This window comes from Siniperca chuatsi, linkage group LG2, assembly GCF_020085105.1.
Source record: "Siniperca chuatsi isolate FFG_IHB_CAS linkage group LG2, ASM2008510v1, whole genome shotgun sequence".
NCBI lineage: Eukaryota > Metazoa > Chordata > Actinopteri > Centrarchiformes > Sinipercidae > Siniperca > Siniperca chuatsi.
The window spans coordinates 20,689,534-20,715,173 of record NC_058043.1 but is presented as its reverse complement, the minus strand read 5'-3'; the positions used below and the strand labels follow the sequence as shown (position 1 = coordinate 20,715,173).

Here is a 25,640-nt window from a genome sequence, read left to right as displayed (position 1 = left end):
CACAAAATGTGACTTATGAATGAATGAATTAAGCTGAATGTTGTTTCTCATTAAACCTGTGAAAAAGTGAACTGCTTAGGGAAAATATGTTTGATTCATACTATCTAATGTTCGTTCCAAGAAAATTTAAAGCCAGGTGTAATTTCTGGCTTTTCCACTGTCTTGAAAATCCAACTATAATCAAACATACATCATACACACTACCATAATCAAATAACAATGCACTATTCATTGTTTTTTGTTTTCTAGATATTTTGTATTAATAATTGAATACAGACTGATGGTAAGCTTAAAGGCTAAATGACTGTGCTTACAGTGCTTTGTTAATGGGACCGTGTTGGAGACATTCAGACTTTCAAAGCAACATGTTGTGAAAATGTGCCATGATTGAATTATTACATTTACTAAAGTAGTGACTAAACTAGTGAGGACACTGATTTCCTGTCTTTGTTGTTTTCCTGATAATTTGGGTGGTTTTACCAGCCTAGGGGAAGTTCTACAATTAAAAATGTACACATGGTGGGTGTTGTATAGGTTAATGTAATATTTTTAGACTACTTTTAAGTCAACAAATAAATTGTTACAAGGGATTCAGTGTTTCACCACCAGAATTGTATTTGAGGCAGTGTGGAAAGGGCTTTAGCCCTAAGGGAATAACATTTACAGAAAATATAAATTAACAAACGAAATACAAATAATTTAGGAAAAATAAAAGACAGAGACTTTGGTGTCTGAGTGGGGGGGCAGAAACTTGGACTCATGACTGGAATTTCTAAAATCCTGGCTATGAGGGTAGATTGTATAGTAAATTAACAATTTTCTGAGTTTCACTTGACCAGTGAAGAGTCTTACCTTCTGGGCTGTCAGCAGTAAAGCCAGAAAAATGAAGAAACACTGAAAACTGAAGACTAAAGCCAATGAAATGAGGCACAAATAGGTGAATTCAGTTTTAATTACGAAAAGCAGGCTGAAAACCACCATAGCAGTCTAACCTTGAGGCAACCAGACTCTGGTCAGAGATTACCGGTCTATTTTTGTCCCTCTATCTTTTACTATCAAAACATTGCAAGTGTTCCTTCTCTTCAGCACAGCAGATGATTAATTAGTTAATTTCCCTTTCTTAGCCTGTAGGGTGATGTTAAGGCCCACCTACAGATTAAAGGAATGTAAATACTGATATATAAAAAATGAAAATGTGCTGATTACTTTTGACTGCATTACGGTAATCAGAACACTACATTTTTCATTTGTGTGTAGCTCTGCCTGCCTTGTGTCCTCCCAGTTTCTGCTTCATGATCCAGCCTGTCTGTTTCATAAAGCCAGTCCTTTCCTCTGTCGTACTTCTCCTTTAAGCGCAGAAAAAAGCCCTGCCATGACGTCAGCAGTAAAATCTGCTCCTCCTGGGTTTCTGTCCGTCGGAGAGTGAAGTGTGTTTGGCGTGCTACTGGCATCGGAGTTTTTCCTCCTCTGTTGTCTGTCTTTCGTTGAGTGTTATTGTCGGTTTTTAACTTCACTCGCGAGCTTTTACGTTACTAATTTAGAAAACCAGTCCTGTAGCCGATTTATGGGATGTTTTAGAAAAGTTCCTGAAGTGCTCTTTGAGGAACCGGTGGACGGCGGACACCACCGGAGATGGATAAGCTAACCGATAGCTGAGTTGTTAGCCGAGAATCACAGGTCAAGAATAGGTTCAAGCTAGCATGCTAACAGCTAGCTAATTTAGCATTTTATCAGCTAACCAAGTGACTTAGTTAACCTGTAACGTCATAACTACAGCCGGTTATTTGTCGGGCCTGGCTGCTACACAGTGAACTGTTCGTCACAGGCCAGCTAACCCAGGAAGAAGACTCGGTCTGTATTATAAGGAAAAGGCAGAGAAGTACTGTTGAGAGGCGGCTGTTGTTCGTCTCTCAGCCCAGACCAAGAGCATGCTGTCCAACGCACAGAACCAGCCACTGTTTCCCAACTCGGGAACGGGACAGCAGAACCCTGCGGGCCAGTTCCTCCCCTTCCACGCCAGACCCAACTTACAGATCAAGAAGAACGCCATAACAGATGACTACAAGGTAACCAGCCAGGTGCTGGGGCTGGGCATCAATGGCAAGGTGCTTGAAATCTTCCAGAAGAAGACTGGAGACAAGTATGCGCTGAAGGTAAATTATATTTGAGAAATAAACTGGTCTGAAAGCAAGAATGTTAAGTCGGTGCAGAACTGTGGGAAAGACAGACAATCTGGGTACCATGAAAGATAATTAGGCCCCCTTTGTTTTTAAATAGAGTAATTCTCCTGGAAGTTTTGTGTCCAGCTGTTAGTTTCTGGAGCTGTCACCACTTGCAGCGGCAGTCTATACCATCTCAAGTCAAGCTACACACCCATTAAGGCTCACTCAAATATTATTAATATAAAAAGACCTGAATTTGTCGATTAATTGATAAACCGACTGACAGAAAATTAATCGGCAACGATTTTGATAACTAATTAAGTCATTTTTAATTTTTTTAATTTTTTTTTTTTTTTAGCAGAAATGCCCAAAACTCTAGTTTCTTTAATGTGAATATTTAACTGGTACATATCTGGTTTTCTTAGTCTTCTATGATAGTAAATTGATTACCTTTACACTTTGACTTGTAGGTCGCACAAAACAAGCAACTTGAAGACATCACCTACAGCTCTTGGAAAATGTGATTTTTCACCTTTTTAGTTGTTTATCCTTACTGGCCATGATTACTATACCAAAAAACAACAACAACAACCAGGTGTTTGCTGATCAGTTATTAGCAGGTGATCTGTGATTCAAACTAAACTTATAAAGAATAAAGGGATTTCTTCTCATATGTCAAGTAGAGACAGATATACTGGAGTATTTTCTATGCGAACAATTTAAAACAGGTACATCACCATCTCAGCTGTGATTGTGCTGCCCCGTATCACAGGTGTCACAGAGTGTTGTGAACAGTGGAGTCCACAGCACGTTGTTGGACATGCTATGTGATGTTGACAGTGACTATGTTTACATGCACAAAATATTATGGTTTTTGCCCTTATTCTGAAAAAAACATTCCAACTAAGTTCTTTACATGACTAATGAAAATTAGTATTCCACTAATATTCCCATTTACATGCACCCCTAACATGTCGTTTATCACGTCAAAATATGGAAAAGTGGAAAGGCTGAAGCCGTTTGAGCCATTTTGCTTCTTTGCGTCAAAATAGGATTTATTCAGGGTTTTTCACCGGTGGCGGACTTGTTCGAGCGTGCGAACACAGCCTCCCTCTGTCGTCCGTTCATTAACCTTCTTGAAAAGGTAAGCGTTGCGATATTTGCGCATATCCAAAAAACTGTTGATTTCCAAGTCTTTCATAATGTTTAAAAGTAGGCGTCTCTCCTTTGACCAGAAATGTGGGCTTTTCTTTTGGGCATGCATCTCTACCCCAGCCTTGCAAACTGTTGGCTTGTTGGTTTGTTTACAATGCACAGAGCTGATTGTAAACAGGCAAGAGCCCGTGTGTCGCAAACTGCTGTAAAAACCCCAACTGAGACGCTTATTCCGAATGCGCTGTATGTGCTCAAGCATTTTTCTGCATTATGTACTGTAATTGTGTTGTGTTGCATTGAAATCCACAATTTAGTGTGATAAGATAAAACTGTGATAAGCAAACATTGGTTGGTAGTTTTAGCTCTCTGTTTGTGCTCTCGATTTAAATGTAGGTACTCTCCTGTATTCTGTAAATGAGAAAAAGCTTAGCATGGGCTGTAAAGGCACTTTGCAGTATCGGGGACTACCTCTAGAGATCCGTTTCTGAATTGGCCAATGACTGATAAAGGACAAATGTCACAATAGTTATCCACACACAGGTGACCGAAACACAGCCCACAAAACCATTTATTACTGTAGGCTAACTTAGTTACTACTTTATCATTATAGAAGGGATTGTAGTGCTAAGTTTGTTAAAATACATATTACACAAAATCTTCCCCAAGTGAATCACAGCCTGGAAACATCCGGTGTGGTGGTTCAAACTGAAATTCAGTGTAAAAAATTGGGTCACAGCATTCTCCACTCGTGTGTGTGTGTGTGTGTGTGTGTGTATGAAACATAAACACACACGCTCGTACTCAAACCTGTTCGATGTTTCGATGTCTTTGTATGTTGGTGAGCCATGTATAATTAGTATTAAACATAGAAAGTCATCTTACAATTTTGTTAGACAGTATTAATGCTTAAGACTGTAGTTGGTGAAATGTAACATGTTATAATTTCATATAGACATGATATGGCACATGAAGAGAGCTTTTGTCATGTCCCTCCTGTGCGAATTGTGTTCAGGTCCAAAGCAGTAGGCTATACAACGTAAAAAAAAGAAGAAATTGCTCTCTGAATATTGTAAGGTCTTCGTCAGGCAAGCAATTACACATCCAAACATGTCTTTTTAAATCATTTGCAGATAGTCAAAAACTCAAGATTTCTCCTCCTATTCAGCCCAGCTAAAACATCCAGTGGTAAACTTACCGTCCCATCCGAAAAATGTTTGCACTTCACAAAAGGATAAATATTTTTGTCAGGGATATGAAGATGCAATCATACATTGATATTCAAAACTTTTCCCCAGTCATCTACCTGTTTCCGAATTATAATTACAGTGAGCCATCGTTGTAAGTACAGTTATCTACATGAGTCAACGCATGTCATGACCCTCTTCTTAACCTGGGTTGGACGTGGGTTGGACACTACTTGGAACTGGTGTTTCTGTAAGGAATGGAAATTAATTCAAGGATACCAAAGTTAAGATGGTATTTTACTGACTTGCTGAAAAGAGAGAGAGGGAAAAAAAGAAAGGAAAGAGAAATATATTGTAGATAAATTGTGGGAAAATGTCTATAGTATGATGCACAAAACATTTGGAAAATGTGTGAAGCAGTTGCCCAACAGCTGTATTTGGTCCTTTTTGTTTTATGGTTTGCAGAAAGAAAAGATGAGAAAAAGAAAGCTGTGATTTCAAAATATAGCTCAATTGTTTATAATAAAATTGGGTGGCACTGGTGCAAAAATATATATTCTTGATGTAAATCATTTGCTGTTTCACTAACTAAAGTAGAGCCAAGCTGCGTGTATAAAGCTTTGTGCATAGTATTAGTGAAACTGAATATCTAGCCTGACAACAATCAGGGTGCTGCTTGGTAAATTTTGATCTAGATCACAAGGGAACTATGAGTTCAAGAATTTAGGGATATTTGTAAGAAGAGGAAGTTGTCTTGGTTTCACTTGTATTTAGGAGTGGTTTTAATACTTCATCCGCATTTCTCTCATTTTTTTATGCCAGTATGACTTGGAGCTATACTTAGACTGCTGAGACTGCTTACATTCATGCCTTTGTGACATCCTGCCATCCCTGAATTTTCAGGGCCATGATAGTTCTTTGAGCATAATAGGAACTTACTTAGGAGTATAAGCCAGAATTAAATGTTGACAAATGTTGATTGAGTTTAACTAATATTACGAGTTGAAGTTGCAAGGGCAAAATAGATTTTAATGACATCACCAATAAAGTGCAATAAAGGAAAGCAGAACAGAAGGCAAGTACTATGTTAAGATTTAATGAGGAGTAATTAACTTCAAACAATGAGAGTTAAAACATTTAGGAGTTGCAAAATCACACATTACAAACAAACTACTGATAGGAGCTCGGTGCTACTTAACTGCAGTTCGGTCATTCTTAAATACATTTCTATACAACTGTTCCCAGTGCATTTGAATTTTAGAATTAAACACTTTTAAAAAACATTTTAATTGCTAATGCCTCTGCCTCACAGAAAACCCCCAAAAATTGAAGAATTAAAAAACCAAAGGTTACTATGTGTGGACAGAGGAGACATTAATTCATTAAAAACAACATAAAACCCCAGCTTCAGCAGCAGGAAATGCCATGATGCATTAAAGCAACAGGAGAGTTTGTGCACAATTTGGACACGATAACAGCACATACGAATGTGGGGTAAATATTTAAGTGTTCGAGCTTCTGGACAGATGGCATCTGTGAGCTCCCTCTCTGTTGTCAGAGCTGCACATGTATAAAAACACACACACACACTTGTTTTAAAGGCCACCAAGTGATGTGATTGTAAAAGGCTCCTATATACTTCCTTCAACCCCTTCCAATTACCCATGCAGCTCTTAAAACTTGTTACATTGTAAAGCAGTTTGTCTGTTAAGGTAAAAAAGCGTTATATGAATGTAGTCCATTTACCATTTTTGAGCTGGCATGTAATATACTTCACTGATATCTTCTCATGGTGTTGTAAGACAGACTGTAGCCAAATAGATTGATGCTGTTACTAAATGAACTAATGTCCTTGTTGTTCCCTTCACTGATGTCAGCTGAGTCAGCCCCATCTCATCTATTGTATTCATTCGGTCTGCAGTAGACGCCAGGACCAGGAGTCTGCCAGCCTGGGCCAAGGTGACATCACCTTGAAAAACTTTTACCTGCTCCTGAAAGTTTTGTGCTAACAATGCAGCTGAATAATTTGTAACTATTAGTGTCTGTGTTTGTGTGAGAGAGACCGTGGCAGAGAAATGAATTTTGAAAGTCCTAAAGTAATATTTTACTAACTTCTATGCATTATGCTTAATATAATACTGAGAATAAATATCTTTTGACTTTGTTGCTTTTATCTGTGACAAAGCTATGTGTGCTTCTGTGTTGATTGGCCTGCCTTTAAAGTGTCCTGTCATACCATACGCACACTCTCAAAGGGTGTGAGGCATCTGCAGTGTATCGCCTTACAGTGACTACATTTATATGCACACGAGAAACCAGGTTATCGGGAGCAATCAGGTTAAGGCCACAATCTGACCGGAAATAGCACAGTTTAAAAAAACACACTAATACATCCATTAGTTCGAAGGCTTACCAGATGTCAAAAGACGTCCATCATTTTACAATGTTGGAATGTCATTTTGGATCTTAGGGGCAATAATTTTTGTGTAGTAAACAGTAAAATTATGCAGTTGACATAACCAAGGTATTCTACCTTGGTAACAGCACACTTTGTTGCCACATAACATTGCATTGTCTTGCAGCAAAAGTTGAGCAGTGTGTGTGTGGTCAGCTTTTTTTGCCAGGCATTTTTTCTTTAGTGTCAGTACCCCCCACTGTGCCAACGCAGTGGTCTCATTGCAATTAATGAGGAGGCTGCAATTTTAAATGCAAAATAATTGTTGGTCTGAACATGGTCTAAGGCAGGAAGTTGGCGCACACATCGGGCCATTTAGTTTAAATTTTTGGGCTCAGGGCCGTTTAATTATTTATTGCATAAAATTTGCTGTCTCTCACTCTCTCTCACTCACTCACACACACAAAGCATAGCTTATCCCTTGCGTGTGCCTGCTATGGCATTGGTTAAATAAAGAAAAAAAATTGCTTACGGTAAACTTATCAAAATCCCCAATGATTTGAGTAAGGCTTGTTCATTGCAGCCACATTATGATTGAACTGTCAAGTTTAATTGGGAACGAAGTTCACCAGCTGCTTTGTTCAGCCAATACTGGGGAAAGGGAAAGTTGAGCTTAAGTAAAGCAGATGGTTTATTATGAGATGCTACAGTATTGTGTTTGTAGTTGGCTGCAAATAGTGTCGAATTATTGACACTAAACGTGTTCTCGTTAGGAATAGCTAAATGACCATTATATGGCAATTTTTATGCAGTTGGGCCTTTTTTTTAAATTCAATCTCTAAATAGTCTCTAAATTATATTATGAAAATCTTTTTTTGGATGAGAAAGCCTTGCTGTGTCTGATGCAAGCACATCTCTTAAAAAAACAAACAAACCGTAAAGACTACCTCTACTCTGTAGTGCGCAAGCAGTTTTTTTTTTACTCCACATGTCTGAATTGTATAAACAGTCTACTGTTCAGCATTATAAACTTTCAGTTTGACTTGTCCTGTATATTTCAGTTTTAGTTGGGCTTTGAACTTAATTTGAATTTATTTAACCAAATTTCTCTTAATCCCTTACCTCAATTAAGTAAAGGTTTCTTGTGTACATGATGTGGAAGCTATGTGGTTACTGCAAAAAGCTGACAATAACCAGTTTACATGCAAAGCTATTCAACACACCAAGAGGTTTTAAAAAAACAAATTCTAGTCTTTCTTAGAGAGTAGGGATTCAACACTGACTCCTTAAGCCTGGTCCTTGCTTCATCTGGAAAGGAACTCGTGAAATGCGTGTCGTTAAGATGATGTAATCATAGACAGAATGACACATTTTGTGAGTCGTTGAACTTGTGCTTCCTGAAATTTGGAAAGTGTGGAAAGTCACTGCAGTGAAGTCAACACACCTGTCAAGAGTTGGCTGAGAAAAGAGGAACTGGAACCATTGACCAGTTCCAATTGAGTTTTTCTTTTTCCCCTTGTTTATGGGGTTTGGATTTCTGAAATGTCTTATTGGATTACTGTAGAACAGAAAACTTGCTTAAATGGTGAGCTTAAAAATCAGTGTATTTCTAGTGACACCCACTATCTACACAACTTAAAACTTTCTGAATCTAGCCTTCACACTGTCAGCATGTCTGATTAAAGGTTACACAGTGATACAGAGGAAGCGCCAGGCCCATGCTTCAATCATAAGATGGTGAGAGAAAGGAAGGAAAAGGAGGGAGGACGAGGTTCTCTGGTGGCTCTCTTTGAGTTGTTTCTTTACCCCATCAAACTGTACCCTTATGAGAGATGCCTTTTGTTCATTGCTGGAAGAGTACTTACTCATTATTCCACTATGCCACTGATTACCAGCTTGAGCAAGAGCAAAATCCCCCTGCTTTCAGCATAAAATTCATTTCTCGTCAGTCGTTTTGCACTGTTCTGGAAAATGAGTTTTTCTGATTCTGACAAGAAATGTTCAAAGTGAGAAAGTGTTTTCACTCAGTATTTTATTACATAATGCCCTTAACCCATTTTCATGTGTTGAGCCATCAGATGTAAAAGCTGTTGGTGGTGATGGTGATATTTTTAGCTTGCGGGATACATATTGACATGACAATATTGGCATTGAAAGTGACAGTTTATATGTTACAAATGCTGTCCTTATGTTCCACTCTAGAAGAGGAAGTACTTTTCAACAATTATCCTACTCTGAAGCAAAATACTTTAATGCTTCAGTATTTTAATGCATACAAACGTCAAAAGATGCATCTTCAGACCTAAAATATAAAAAACAGTTAAGCAAAAATACCAAAATGAAAGATGATTTTAGAGCTGCAACAATTAATCAATTAGTTGATCGACAGAAGATTTAATTGCAACTCTTTTGATAATTGATTATCTTTTTTGAATTGAATTCTTTTTTTTTTTTTTAAGCAAAAACAGCAAAAATTTGCTGGGCCCAGCTTCTCATGTGAGGATTTTATGCTTTTCTTTGTCATGTGTGATATTAAACTGAATATCTTTGGGTTTTGGACTGGCTGCTGACTGCTGTGGGAAAGTGTGTGTGTGTACTTTCCTCGATATTTTCTGTTCTTGACATTTTAAAGACCAAACAATTAATCAAGAAAATAATCGGCAGATCAATCATTTATGAAAATAATTGTTTGTGGCAGCCATTTAACATTATTTGTATCTACGTTAGTATGGATTAGCATGTTCCTTGCCCAGTCCTGGGCTGCACAAGAGTCTTTAAGAACAAAATTCGATTTTACAAATTGGCACATTGGTCAAATGGAATGGAAACTTGAAGCATGAAGTTGTAAGAAAATCACATCTGAATATAAGTCCTTTTAAGACTCTCACTCTGTCCACTGTCTGGACTAGGAGAGCTAAATTGATTGGCAAGGTGTTACACAACCCTATGTATGCGTGTGTGTCTGTGCGTGTTTATGGAGGAATGTGTACCTTATCTTCAGTCAGTGGACTATTTATTTGTTTGTTGGCCAGTAGTTACAGCCATACAGACCGAGAGGCTGAGACAAAAAGCCTGTTTATTGACTCTTTTAGAGACGTGTTGTCTTTTTTCTGTATTTTTTTCCCTTTTGTCCAGTGATTGCAGTGCTTATGGCTAGTACATGCTGGACTGGCTATAACTCAGTGAGGGGATCTATATTACAGCCTGTGGTGTTTAAGTCTGTAGTGTTTGGATTTGCTATGGCAAAACTGACAGATCATTTAATGCCATACTATCTTATTTCTCCCCTCAGATTATTGTGAAAATCTGTTTGTGACAAATGTCGTAAAAGCCCCTTTGGTAAACAATTATCTTGGTGTTGTAAGCTCCTTTGACATATGATGGTGATATATCGTCGACCTGGTCTTTCTCTCTCGCCTTTCTCTCTTGCCTCCCTTTCGGTTGGGTGTAGTATATTTGGAAGGATGTGGTATTGTGGTTGTCATAGATGGACCCAGAACTAGCTAGCCAACTTTATCTGTACTACAGAATAATTTCCAAGCTGATGCAGCACTCTGTCATACTGAAACAGCACTTATTTATGAATGGTTGTGAATACTTCCTGGTTGTGAATATTTCCTTAATGGGACGTAACCTTCAGACCAGCCTTGCTGGTCCTTTTACTGCACCACCAGCCCTCCAGCACACACGGAACAAACGAAATCAGTGTCCTTTTATCACTAATACAGTTATAGATGTAACCTTTTAATAATTTTATATGTGCTTGACTCATTCTCCACCAACTATTTTTTTTTTTCTGCTTGGGTCTCATGATCAGTTCCCAGTAAAGAAGCAAAGTGGTTGAATAGTGCTGAATGGTGTTAACGGTAAAGGGAAGTGAATGTTTTTCTCTCTTCCAGAGTTTATTCATTCAAAAACATACTACATGCTCTGTGGCTCTTGTATGAATATTAGCCAAAAGACTGCATAAATACACTAATTTGAAGCTAAATTTGGCGGTTGGTGCATAGAAAAGCAAGCAAGTCCTCACTTCCCAGAAGCTGTAAACAGCAAAATGTTTGTATTTTTACTTCATAAATCAATTTTGATTAATTTTATGTGAATCACCTAATTGATTTAGCTGGTGTCTTAAGCTTCTAACATTGTGGAAAAGATAATGGGAAACATTTTTACATTAAGGAATACTTCTACATTTTTGGGTAATAAGCTTACTTGCTTTCTTGCTGAGAGTTAGATGAGGAGATCAATATCACTCTCATACCTGTATGGTAAATGTGCAGCTGAGCCAGCAGCTGGTTAGCTTAGCATAAAGACTGGACACGGGAAAACAGCTACCCTGTTAAAAGGTAGTGAAATTTGTCTATTAGCGCATGTCAGCACCTCTAAAGGTCACTAATTAACACGTTATATTTCGTTTTATTGTTTAATCAGTACAAAAGCGGAAATGTGTAAAAATGACGCGATGTAGTTTTATCTGGGTTTTTGTGCCAGACTATCTCTTGGTCGGGACCAGTAACTTCCTGAAGTCTTCGCTGGTTGCCTGGCAACTGGTCTGTATTCTGCTTCCCTAGTTTTATTTAGTCTGTCTGAAAACATACTCTGTATATTTGTACATGTATACACACGCGAGTAATCAAAGGGCCAAATCAACAGCTCATAGTGTGAACCCTCTGTCATTTGAAAGCAGCTGATAACAAACCAGTCTGTTTGTATTTATACAGTAAAGCCACAAGTATCATCTGTTGCATCAGGTTCAGTGGGGGATTCACACCATGAATCATAAGGTGTCAGCAGGGAGGAGTTAATGAATCTAGCTCAAAGGAACGGATAGCGGTAGAGGTTGTCAAAAAATATGCCATACAAATTGCCTTTAGTCTCTAGTTCACTTCTTTAGCAACACTGATCTGTTCATTATCTCCATCTGTCTTTGTCTCTCACAACCCTGCTGTTCCTCTTAAAAGACTACTCCATCTCCTTTGTTTCCATGCAGATCTTCCAGCCTATGTCAGGAAGTGAGACAGCTGTTTCTATGTGTCGTACAGATGTCATACTCTCTCACTTCCTCCCCCTTGTCAGCCACAATTTTTTTTTATGAATGTGTGTTGTGTACTAGGACACCTGCTGGCTAAAGATACTCACCTGCAAACAACCCATCTGTCTTGAGAGCTAGTGACTGACAGAACTCGAACGCAGCTTTATTTTGAGTGGTGGTAATAATAATAATAATAATAATAATAATATGATGATTTTGTGTTTCAAAGGTATGTTCAAATTGAATGTGATTTTTTTTTTTTTTTTTTTTTACCTTGCATTAGTGGTACACTTGACTTCTAGAGTGGTTTTGCGCTCTGTGTTTATTCACCCCGAACAGCCTGTTGTGCCGACTGTACTGAAATTAGCTGTAGCTAGCTAGGAATGTTTGCACCAACTGTGTGTGTGGAGAGTAGCTGTGAGTGTTTATGTGTTAGCTAAGACCAACTGATCTCAGAACTCACCAGGAACTCCAGTTTTTGTGTTATTTTTCTCCCGTCTCGATCAATTTTTCCTCTTGGTTCTGTACGTTCATGAAGTGGAATCATACAGGTTCAACAAATCTTTTGTTGAAGTTGAAACTGTGTCAACTCATGAGGATGTCTAATTTCCACCGCGCAGGGCGAATTTGGGTCTTAGCATTGTCTTTATATGCAATCTTCTCAAAAATTCACTTCATGTTCAGTTTGAAAACAATTGCACTCAACATAGTACTCTTTTGTAGCCACATGAAACAGTGTTACTACAGGAGCCTGACTGGCAGAACTTGACACACGGATTTCATGGCTGCTTAGGCCAGAACGTCATTGAAATGTCAGTAATGGAACAATACACAAGTTATAGTACAGTTGTTTATGTGCATTTCATACACACGGATATGTGATGGTCTTGTGAGGCCTACCAGATGTCTTTAATCAGATCATGTCATATTGACACGCATACAGAGACACCTCTTCTGGTAGATTGTTGTTTTTGTCAGGTTAAGAGGCTTTTCTGATTGAGCCAAGCTTAACCTGTCACGCCTCTATAATTTATCTCCACCACTTTTCCTTGGCTCACAAGTGGCAAGTGGAGGATGGGTGCTCTATCAGCTTAACCCCATCCCACATCCCACAGTCCTGTCCGGGGCTTGGGAGCTTTTGTGTTGGCTAGAGGAAGCGGCATTGTGTGCCCATCTGCCCCCCTCATCTCCCTCCTTCTCCACCAGCTTCACTGTTTAGCCTCAAAGGGCCAGCAGCAGATGGGGGGCTATGCAGTCACACAAGCACCAGCAGAGAGGTGACGGGGGTGTGTTCTCGCAGGCGTATACGATTGCGCATGTGTTAAGAAGATGGTGTGAAGTCTTTGTTTGTGGAAGGAAGCGTGCTATATTTAGATGTGCTAATATTAGTTTTCAGCACATGATTCTTGTTCAAGTACATACATGCACATATATCTGTTTTAATTATTCTTTGACAGTTGGACATCAGGGTACCAATCTCAAAACATGAACTGCCCTGCGCGTAACTGAGCAAATCCAAAATTTATACATTACTTAGCACAAGACAATAAAAATCTAGCAATGATTAGTAATGATTAGATGATTGATTGGAAGCCAATTCTAGTCAGACTACTTAATGTAAGTGTGTTAATTTGTGGCCTTACCTTATCTGCCACTGCTATCCATCCTTGCACACACACAGATGTTTGAGAGTTTATCTGGTTACCTGGGTGTAGGTAACCAGACCTGGACCTGATGTGGTACTGTTGACTTTGTTGTGATTCCAGATGTGTTCGGGTTGGCAGTAACTTTGGGCTATTAGTGCTTAGCAAATGCTGAGCCTGTGATAGTAAGCAATGAGGTGGAGGACATAACAGAACTTTGAACAGAGAAAAGATTTTAAAATTAAAACACTGCTTTGGAGCATCTTTTTTTTTTTTTTGATGCATCAGAGTTTTGTATATCCAGGATATCCGACAATGTGCAAAAGTCAGATTTTTTCAGAACTGTTTCATACTGCTTGACCACAATGATAAAATATCAGAAATCATGTTGTTATACAGTGCTTGAATTTTCTTTCTCTAGCTACATTGTCGTGGCCCCTCTGGGAGCCACACCAACAGTTTACTGGAGAGAGAAATCATCAAGCTATTTTTATGTATTATTACATTATTATTGTATTATCCTGCAGTTTAAAGTTTTATAAATTAATTTTTCATGCCTCCCAGTAGTAAAACAATATTGTCTGTCTGTAAATTGATTATCACATTTATAGTAATAGAATTTGTGGCTCAGTTTCATTTTCAAAATAATTTTAATGACCTATTTCATGTTACTTTTTAAAATGTACACAACATTTTGGCACTTGAAGTTATGTCAGTACATTATAGAGGGTGAAAGTATGACCGGATCACAGTGCATCATTTCCGTCCTATGCTTACAGTGTTTGTGTCCGCGGGTTCACGTGTCCGTTTGGGGTGTTTTTTCACTCTGCTGTGACGCAGAAAGTAAGACCCACCCTTGTTTGTTCTGTCCCAAAGGGTGGTTGAACTGTGCTGTGTGTTCACTGTTGAGATAAAACATAGAGTAACACACGCCTATGCCATACCAACTCTTCTTGGTAACAAAGACAGTCACTTTTTATTGGTCAGACACTCACCCCTCAAACCCTTACTTCTCAACTGAACAGTTTATCTATTTTGTAACATGCCAGTACATAAGTACAAACCTTATTCATTACACGAATATTAAGTAAAACTGCATGTTAAATGTTATCTCTTGTCTATGATGTCTTTTCTTTCCTGTCTCTCCACCTGTCTTATCTTTCTTGGGTAGTTTCTTTTTTTGGTAATTTCCTTTATTTTTTGTTGTTTACTTCAAATTGGTGCAAATCAGAACAGAGTTATTGTCAGAAGCTGTGTTGTCAGAATACCAAACCTGGAAAACAAACATGGATGTTTGTTTGTCAATATGAATTTGGTAGCTTTTTAAAGTATTCAGAAACCTGGTATGCAAGAGTGACCCAGAGAAACAATAAAATTACTCTTTTGTAGCCCTTCTATAAATGTAAAAAAAAGTGTATAAACCTGGCTGGAATTGACATGCGCCTGAACTCTGTGCTGCTGTGAGAGAGACCTTGTGCTACGGTTTGAGGTTGGAAAATTGAGGCAAACAAATGCCACACCTAAATATGCTCTTTGCTTAATCAAAAGAAATCAAGAGTAGATACTGATTTATTGGTAGGGCGACATTATCAGCAGACCTGAGGCAGGCCTCTCAGATATATTGTTATCGGTGCATATGTTATCTGATATGAGCAGATATAAAACTGTTTAATTTTCAGTATATTAGGCAGAAAGAATTGCATGTGTTAATATATTGGTGTTACTACAAAATTCATCCAGCAGAGTGTGCTGTCACTACAGTGACAAGCAGTGTTAAATGAGAGAGGAAAAGTAGCTCTTAAGAATTCCTGTCATACCAGTAAAGCACAGCTGGTGGCATGAAATGTAACAGCCACCTCACTAATGGTTAAAACTATAAACCAGCACAAAAATGACAACTACCAACATAAACCACCATGTTCTGAACAGACACATTACAAACACTAACAAAAAGTAACATTTGCATTTTGGAACATAAGGCAGCTAATTTAACAAACTGCTTTCAGCACTAGGCAGTGCATGCTGGGAAATGTGGGTCATCGCTATTGCTACAATACTCTCAGCACCGCGCAGCACATGTAGTAGAGTGCCGCTACAGCTGAGCAGATGTAGTGGAGTCAAAGCGGTGTGTTCACGGTAAGTTAGATTACTCCTGGAGAAAGACGATTTCTCAGACATGTTTATGCAGGTTTCTTATTGGACTGTTCCATGTACGCATGTGCATGAAAAACACTTCAGACCTCTGTCTGTATCGTTGTGACAGGAGAGGGATAGGATGAAAGGAGGGATCATTATATCACTAGCAATACGTCCTTGTATTCAAAATAATTGCATCCAAAGTCCAACTCAAAATGAGGCCTCTAGAATTCTAAATAAGTCATGCTCCACCACCAAACATTTGACTACTAACATTCAGACACAGCACCACCAGCCCTCCAGCACACACGGAACAAACAATCAGTGTCCTTTTATCACTAATGCAGTTATAATAAGTAATGCTTCCAAAAATAAGGTTGGAGGAAGGGGAGAACTCTGATATTACTGACCTGCAACTTCACAGTAATCAGTGTTACTCCAGTGTATGTAAACACATTGTCTGATTTCCTATATAACCAGGTTTTTCTGATTAACCTGGTTTCTTATGTGCGTGTAAATGCACTGACAGTCTTGTGTGCCAGGCCAGACAGCAGTCTGGATACTCTGGCTCTCCCAGCTCTCATTGCACGCTGTAATGAAGCCCACTGTTGTGTTGTGACCGTGGGCAGAGTTGGAATGTAATACACCACGAAATGCTAAAAGGCTAAATTCTTTCCATTGACTGACAAGGATATTTTAGGGATTACTTGTGGTATTCTATTGTATATTGTATGTTTAAAAAAACTACTTCCTTAAAAACTAACCCCAGTCTCCTGTGTGAAAGTCCTATGTTTGACCCATTATCTTTGTTTGATCCTTAAGTACATTTAATAGCAAATCCTTTAGCAAATTTAGTAGAATTTTGAGATCAAGACTTCTTGAGTTGCATTCAGGCTTGATGAATGTATTAAAATAATTTTGCTTTAAATTTTGCTCTGGCCTCTTTAAGTTTGTATTCAACATAATACCTTATTATCTCAATAAAATGTAGTGAAATTAATGTATATGTGACACAAAAAGGCAATTTATTATTTTGACAGGTAAAAAAATATGCTTGGCCGGTGGATTTTTTTCATCAACCAGTCCCATTGGCCAGTGAGTCAAAAAATTTATTTTGGACAGTGTGTGTAGCCCCCAGCCAATAACAGCGCACAGGCTGTGAGGTTGGGACTCTGTAAAAATGTATTGAGCAGGTTACACCGGTGTCTCCATCCCTCTGCTCTCTGGTGTCATAGCTGTCATCTCCAGCGCTGATGCAGCACTAAAACGAAGTGTGCAGATAGGTCTGGCTATGCGAGACTATAGATGTACAATGATGTTGCTAGGTACTCATCCTGTGTGAAATCCGAAAGAATGCAGTAAACTCACTATGGAAGCGTCCAGGGGATGCACACTATTTTTTTTTCTCTGATGATGCTACATTGTGAACAAAAATCTATGTTGAAATCACAGCAATAAACCAAAAAAACCTCGCTTTTAGAACACAAGTTTTTCCTGGAACGTTTTTGCAGTGCACCAGTTGTTGTGTATCAGCTGTAGCATGATACACAACAACAAAGAAATAAACTTGTGTGTAACCTGAAATCATATTTAACAGAAATGACAACTGCGTAAATTAACATCCTCAGATGTCCAAGCCTACATAATAACATTGGGTTGCAGGGGGGAAAAACAATATACCCACACAAAATTGCTTGTCTAATCAGTATTGTGAGCAGTGCAATACTGAATTTAATTACACCTGGCCGTAAGGCTGGAGTCATGCCAGGTACCATAAGGTCAGGGTCCCTGAGAGTCCTTGAGCAGCATACTATAGTGTTTCAGAAACATTTCTCTGCAACTGACCCTCAGTTTGACTTCCTGGTGTAGGGTAGCGAGTAAGAGTAACATTTTGCCGTCAGGTATTAATAATGTGGCAGCAATGAATACATAAATATATTATGACACAATCATTGAAATTGCAGGTGCTTTTGTTGAATGGTGCACACATGGTGGACACAGAGGGTGCTACATTTACACAAGACTGGTTTGGAATAACTCTACAACATCTTTTCAACAGTATACCAGCAGATGGCAGCATTGAACTTCTGTCTTTTATGTTTACTGTTGATGTGATTTAGTAGTGGCATCCAGTTGGTCTGTAACTGGTTTCATGTTACCTAGTACAATACATCATTTTAGCTCACACCTGGTTAATCCCACCATAAAACAGATGATTACCTGTGGTCCAGTTCTTTCTCACTGCTCATTAATTATTATTTGAAGGAAATGAACTATTTACATTATTGGTAACTTGTATGTTTTATAATTGATCCGCTATGTTTATATTTGATGTTAATCAGCCTCACCCTCTCTGTCCTTTATGGCCAGATGCTGCAGGATTGTCCCAAGGCTCGTAGGGAAGTGGAGCTCCACTGGAGGGCGTCACCTTGTGCCAACATTGTGCGCATCATTGATGTCTATGAGAACCTCTATCAGGGCAGGAAGTGTCTGCTTATTGTCATGGAGTGGTGAATGCGCACACACACACACACACACACACACACACACACACACACACGCACTAAGATACCTATTGTGTAGTGGTGAATAAAATTATCATAAATTAATGCAGCTCATTATCCTCCTGTCAAAAACTTTACTGCCAAGTTGTTGGTTTTTGAGCGCATTTTCACTGACAGTGACAGCAGATATGCTATCTAGCCATTCTTTACACAGTGTGGCCCAGTATTATGGGGCAGGGGTGTCAGGGCCATTTCTTGCATTCTGATGACTTTTTATGCATGTAAATAACCACATACCTATCTAACAGCAAATCAACTTGGCCAGAATTGTCTTTGAAACACAAACTTCGAACACAAAATTTAACTATCCAGACAGCAATGTTAGTTATTGTGGAGCACAAGAACAAGTCCCTCCAATCCCTACGCCTATGGTGCGGACTCTTCTCCCATTTTTGCTGGAATTGTCCGTCTACATTTATTATAGTCTATGAACGCGACACACAGAGCTGCATAAAGCAATTTCACTTTATTGTATTGTACATTTTAGTGTAATATACACATAAATACACACACACACACACACACACAAGATCACAACTCACTGAATTTGAGCAACTTTCCATATCTTTCAAAATTCAGCCAAGAAGTGCTCTAAGGGAACAGGGGCACATTTTGCGACCATTTCTAGGGGACACTATTAAATTTTGTAACTAGGAGCACCAGTGCGAACTGCAAATATTCCCCCTTGTTTAGTTTAGTTTTTTTGAAATCATCATCGTATATCATGTGAAACACCAGCAGGGTGCGAGAATTGGTGTGCATTTGTGTGAGTGTGTATTACTCATGTTGTGGAGACATAAATCTGTTTACACAGGCACATTGTGGGGACTCGCCTATATATTCTCACACACGCAGTGAGGAAAATAAGTATTCGAACACCCTGCTATTTTGCAAGTTCTCCCACTTAGAAATCATGGAGGGGTCTGAAATTGTCATCGTAGCTGCATGTCCACTGTGAGAGACATAATCTAAAAAATAATCCAGAAATCACAATGTATGATTTTTTAACTATTTATTTGTATGATACAGCTGCAAATAAGTATTTGAACACCTGAGAAAATCAATGTTAATATTTAGTACTGTAGCCTTTGTTTGCATTTACAGAGGTCAAACGTTTCCTGTAGTTTTTCACCAGGTTTGCACACACTGCAAGCGGGATTTTGGCCCACTCCTCCACATAGATCTTCTCTAGATAAGTCAGGTTTCTGGCCTGTCGCTGAGAAACACGGAGTTTGAGCTCCCTTCCAAAGATTCTCTATTGGGTTTAGGTCTGGAGACTGGCTAGGCCACGCCAGAACCTTGATATGCTTCTTTCAGAGCCACTCCTTGGTTATCCTGGCTGTGTGCTTCGGGCCATTGTCATGTTGGAAGACCCAGCCTCGACCCATCTTAAGTGGTCTAACTGAGGGAAGGAGGTTGTTCCCCAAAATCTTGCAATACATGGCCCCGGTCATCCTCTCCTTAATACAGTGCAATCGCCTTGTCCCATGTGCAGAAAAACACCTCCAAAGCATGATGCTACCACCCCCATGCTTCACAGTAGGGATGGTGTTCTTGGGATGGTACTCATCATTCTTCTTCCTCCAAACACGTTTAGTGAAATTATGACCAAAAAGTTCTATTTTGGTCTCATCTGACCACATGACTTTCTCCCATGACTCCTCTGGATCATCCAAATGGTCATTGGCAAACTTAAGACGGGCCTGGACATGTGCTGGTTTAAGCAGGGGAACCTTCCGTGCCATGCATAATTTCAAACCATGACGTCTTAGTGTATTACCAACAGTAACCTTGGAAACGGTGGTCCCAGCTCTTTTCAGGTCATTGACCAGCTCCTCCCGTGTAGTTTTGGGCTGATTTCTCACCTTTCTTAGGATCATTGAGACCCCACGAGGTGAGATCTTGCATGGAGCCCCAGTCCGAGGGAGATTGACAGTTCTGTTTAGCTTCTTCCATTTTCTAATGATTGCTCCAACAGTGGACCTTTTTTTCACCAAGTTGCTTGGCAATTTCCCCGTAGCCCTTTCCAGCCTTGTGGAGGTGTTCAATTTTGTCTCTAGTGTCTTTGGACAGCTCTTTGGTCTTGGCCATGTTAGTAGTTGGATTCTTACTGATTTTATGGGGTGGACAGGTGTCTTTATGCAGCTAATGACCTCAAACAGGTGCATCTAATTTAGGATAATAAATGGAGTGGAGGTGGACATTTTAAAGGCAGACTAACAGGTCTTTGAGGGTCAGAATTCTAGCTGATAGGTGTTCAAATACTTATTTGCAGCTGTATCATACAAATAAATAGTTAAAAAAATCATACGTTGTGATTTTTTCTACGATGACAATTTCAGACCCCTCCATGATTTCTAAGTGGGAGAACTTGCAAAATAGCAGGGTGTTCAAATACATAATTTTATTTATATATATATATATATATATAAAATAAAAATAATAAACAAACCTGTGTCTGGTTGCTTGGCCCTTTGGTGACAATGAAACAAACAATCGATTCATTTTTCAAAAGAAAAGATTATTCAGACCTTCTTATAGTCGGACTGGCAATCGGGAGAAATCCTGGTGAGCCTGTCGATCTGTGGGCTGTTTGAGCAGCCCATTATACAAAACAAGAGTGAGAGAGACGCGACGTTGATCAAGTTTGATTGTGCACCAGCCCACAGTCTCCTCCTCATGATCCTCAATACTAGTTCAACTGTTCAAGCCGTAAGACAGAAGACAATAGGAATAAGATAAGCAAGGTTTGGGTTTGGCTAGCTGGCTATTTAGCTATATCAGGTTCCGTTTGATGAAACATGTTCAACTTTTCATAAAGCCGATACACTCGTCAATGTCACATTTTGTGAACCGACCAATCACAGCCTGAATGGGGCGGGACATTACAAAGAGGTTTACGTGCTACAGTAAACGTTCAAAATGTTGAACTCATTGTTATGCATGAATACAAAAATTATAAATGTTGGTTGTGTGTTTCTTAAACTGCTGTATTGTCCAACTGGAATTAATACTAATGGTAGGTTATATACTATAATCTGAAATTATAATGATTATACTAACATTATATATTAAAATAATACTGACATTATACTATTAACATTATACTATTTATTTTTAATGTTATAATATTCTACTAATACACTAAAAGTTACTCATCCAGGTTGTGGATAGTGCATCTGCAGTGGACAGTAGATTTAGTCAGAGCCAGAATGCCAGTGCCATTGTGCCAACATGTGCTCCTTCTAGCCAGCCACCTTCCCTGTGTTATATTTTACATCTGTTTTACTAAGTTAGGCTACATAAAGTGTGGTGTGGGTGGTGGTATCATCTGGTTATATTTATTACCAAAGCATTTATCAGTAATACAGTTAAGATGGAAAAATAAATAAATAAGTGTTACATTGCTTGTCAATTTAAGTGGTGCTCCTAAATTTTCAGTTGGGAGCACCAGTGCTACTAGTGGAAAAAGTTAGTCTGGAGCCCTGACTGAGAAATTGATTATGACACAGGCTTTGAATAAAACCCCCACATTAACGTACTGCTCTTGTCCAGCCTTTCAGTCTAGATGGGAAAGTTCTAAGTTGTAAAGCCCAGCCGGCATTACTTGTTTATGTATGATTAAAAATCAACAAATTTGCAATTTGGGATTTCTTGTGTTGTAATCAGGTGAAATACATAATTTAATACAAATCTAAAATACATAAAATTGTAAAGGTGGGATTTGGACCAGGAAACATGAAACATGGTGCAGAGTGCACCAGCCCAGCTAGCACGATATCAGCGGCACACTGCAGGCACACACCGGCCTTTAGCGGCCCGTTACTGGTTGGTCTTTTGTCGGTATGCTGCTCAAAATGCAAATGTGAGGATTTGATGGAGATTGATTTAATGGAGCAGAGGCTTGTGGATTTTGTTGAAGTTAATTGTTGGAGCATCTGATAACAGCACAGCCCAATCATTGTGGTTTTAGTGATTTGCTTGTGAAAGGCGCCTAGTCGTATTTTAAAGTGGACAAAATTTAGCTAAATGACATTTCAGTTGCTATGTTTTTGTAACGTAAAGGGCTCTACGGGATTTCCTGGACATATATTTTTTTGGCAAAATTTGTGCAAAACGGGTATAAGTAAAATCCTTTACATACATCAGTGTTACTGCGCTGGTTTACAAGTGAGATGCCACTGCAGTAACGGCGGCTTGTTTACGTCCACCTACAACCTGGGTTAGTCTATATGATTTATATAGATTTTGCTTGTTTTGTACATTCAGTCAAATATTTTGAGTATTAGTTGAACTTTCATGTAGTATTGCAGTCTGTCAGTTCAGTCAGTTCCCACAATCGGGAAGACAGGTACAAGAAAGCCTTGATTACCCTGAGCAAAAGAGAAGTGATGAGCATCTTGCCTCCTCAATTGTTCAAAGCACATTTTATCCATGTTAATTATTGTAAATCTCTTGTGTATGACCTTTAGTAGAAAATGACCCATTTCTTCTAAATGAGCTTAGAAGTTTTTTCCTCGCCTTTTTGTATTTCCATCTTTCAGCACTTTTAACCACCAAACCCCCATCAACTTGTCACACGTGCAGTTAGGTTTGTGGTTACCATTGTAGTGCGGATGTAGTGGACCTGTCTTCCTTCTCACTTACATGCAAAAATGCTGCAGCTGATGAGTAATTTCCTTGAGAAAACGAGCTCAGCAGAAAATGCCAATAAAGAAAAGTAGTTTTTCTGATGAAACTAAAACATTTCCTAGAATATCACACTAGGAGACATAGCAACTTGGAGATCTAGTTATTCTGTCTGCTTTCCTTCTGACACTGCAAAAATTGAGTCAGTCTGACATATATTCTGCTGTTTCAGTATTTCCCCATGTTGTATAAAGGGGTCACTATGTCAAGTCACCTTGATAATTTAGGAAAATTTCAGTGAGCATGAGAAGGCAGCTCTGTTGTGGTCAACCCTGTATCCAATAGCACCTGGGGTAGGGGGGGGGTGGTAGCTGTAAACTTCATTAACAAAATTCTGCAATTAATTACCAACAATTACTGTTGTAATATATACCGTTACGTGATATAAAATTACATATACGGTGATAGAAGATTTTGGCCATATCGCCCACCCCTAATTAGAATGTTGACACCAACAAAAATGCAGAAAATCACCAGCCTTATTCTTTAAGGATAGTCTGTTAAGTAACCCAATCCAACAGTCTGCAATAAATACCAATATCAAGTTCATCATATTCAGATTTGCTTGAGACTACCAGAGAGGTCAGAGGTGTTAACTCAACTCTGTTGTTGTTTTCTAGGCTATATGGTGTTGTGCTGTTGAATTGTTGTACAACATTATATTGTAACATGTTTGGATTGCCTAATCCCTTATACACTGCAGTCCTTGCCATTGCAAACTCTACTCTTTGGGGAGGGCTGCAGACAGCCACGTGCTACCTCTGTGACTCTTGATGTCGCCATCTGCTTTTTTCACCTCCTTCACCAGGAGAGCTTAATACCAGGTCTCTGCAGTGAGTGCCACCTGCGAGGTGTATCTGTTGTCCACCAGCAGAATAAATGGCTAATGCACTTCACAGGGCCATGCTTGGTCAGAATGTCAGTAAGGGGAGACAAATTTGATATAAGAAAATAAATTAATGAAACGAGGCTATGCTTAGTATTAGTCGTCACAATCAGTTTCGAAATACAATAAAAAAGCACCTGATATACATTGGGGTTATGCGGTATGATATCTCCAGCGAGTACATCTTGTATCTTTCCTACTGGTGTCTCCACACTATACATGAGATGTGAAAGACTGTAGATTGAAAATATGTAAGGGTGTTACAGTGTTTCTGCTCTGATGGTGTAAGATTTGCGCTGTTAGTACTCCCATTCTCATCAGAATCATTAAGTATCTATTCTGCTGAGAATTCACACTTCACCTCTAGACATTTTCAGAAACAGAGAGAGAGAGAGGGTGGCGCCAAACCCATTTCATCTCCACCTTTTGACCACATAAGAAACACTGTCAGCCCAGTGTGAAAAACGTTTGCAGAGTTGAGGGATTAACTCACTGCTGGTGGTTTCTCACATTGCGATTATTTTAATATCAAAATACGATACATCAAGCTAACGTCCATTTCTGACTATGCAAAATGTGAATGTGAATGATTGATTTGAGAAGTTTGAAGTGGGCTGTGGTTTAGGAGGGACGTCCCATGGCTCTGAGTCTCTGAGTCCTGCTCTCCCGTCAACACACATGCATGGCTGAAGAATCGGTCTGTGCTGTAATGCACATTTAGTCTCACACACACAAAATTGGCATTGATGATTGGACCTGAAACTCTCAGTCATAAAGAGAAAAAAGATTAAATGAAACTTATCAAGTACATTTGAGTAAGAATTTCTCATACTCTCATACACTTTGTATTTGACACTACTTGCTTACATCAAAAACCTTTTCTAAAACTCTTAGTCTTGGATGTTTCTGTGTTTACAAATGCACCAATCTCTCAGGGGTTCAGGGAATACTGAGTAATAATTTTAGTATTATAGTAAAAAGTCATGCTGTTGTCAGTAGTCTTCTATGAAATCTAACTATTAATGTGTGTGCAATGTTTTTTTTTATACAGTAGGCTCTTCAACTGTAAAATGTGTGTGATTGAGCAGTAGAAAGGTACTTAAAACTCAACTATTTCAAGTAATGTTTTGGAAAAAATTAAATACAAATTTTGAGTCAAAATCTTTGGTCTGTTTTCCACAAAGTAACCGAGCACAAGGTAATCAGGAGGAAATCAGGTTCTGGCTAAATGGCTGTACAGCTCTGGAAACTATTATTTTCTTGCTTCTTTAAACATTTTCCGAATTGTGCTTTCCATGTTCTCTCATTTCCAAAACACATTGACGTCAACTACCACTTTTCTCTCTCTCTCTTTTCCAACAGCACAGGCAAAATGTAGATGCAACATATTAGTTACTAGGTCACAGGTTGATTGTAATGCTCGTAGTGGTGATACCTAGACAAAAGATATGTGCTGGACTGTACCAGCATACTTTCTATGCTTTTCATAGCCTCATAAATAATTGGATAAATTGCCAATAAAAACCATTAAAATGGGTATGAACTTTTGTATCTCTTGCTGTGTAGAGTTTTAAATAGCAAACAGATTGCTGACCTGGTCTGTCACATAGTTATGTTAGTTTGCAAAAGACCACCTTTACCAGCAAACCAATCTGAGAAAGAGAGGGAGAGAAAAAGACTGCACCCTCATTGCTTTGAAACAACTGTCAGGGCCGGTAGCCTGGGCACAATTAGGCTTGATCTTATATCATGACATGCATGGCATGCTTTTTGGCTCAGTACTTTATTTTGCCT

The 25,640-nt window shown here is 38.8% G+C and overlaps 1 protein-coding gene across 1 annotated transcript in view; it reads left to right on the top strand.

Annotated features, from left to right (window-relative positions):
* Positions 1 to 1,359: 1,359 nt before the first annotated feature.
* The window catches only part of mapkapk2a (MAPK activated protein kinase 2a), a 30,410-nt gene continuing 6,129 nt past the window's right edge, over positions 1,360 to 25,640 (top strand). Inside the window, exons 1-2 of the mRNA XM_044178935.1 lie at positions 1,360 to 2,153; positions 18,078 to 18,217. Coding sequence (XP_044034870.1) covers positions 1,929 to 2,153; positions 18,078 to 18,217 — 365 coding nt within the window. The 5' untranslated portion in view covers positions 1,360 to 1,928. The remainder of the gene's footprint in view (positions 2,154 to 18,077; positions 18,218 to 25,640) is intronic.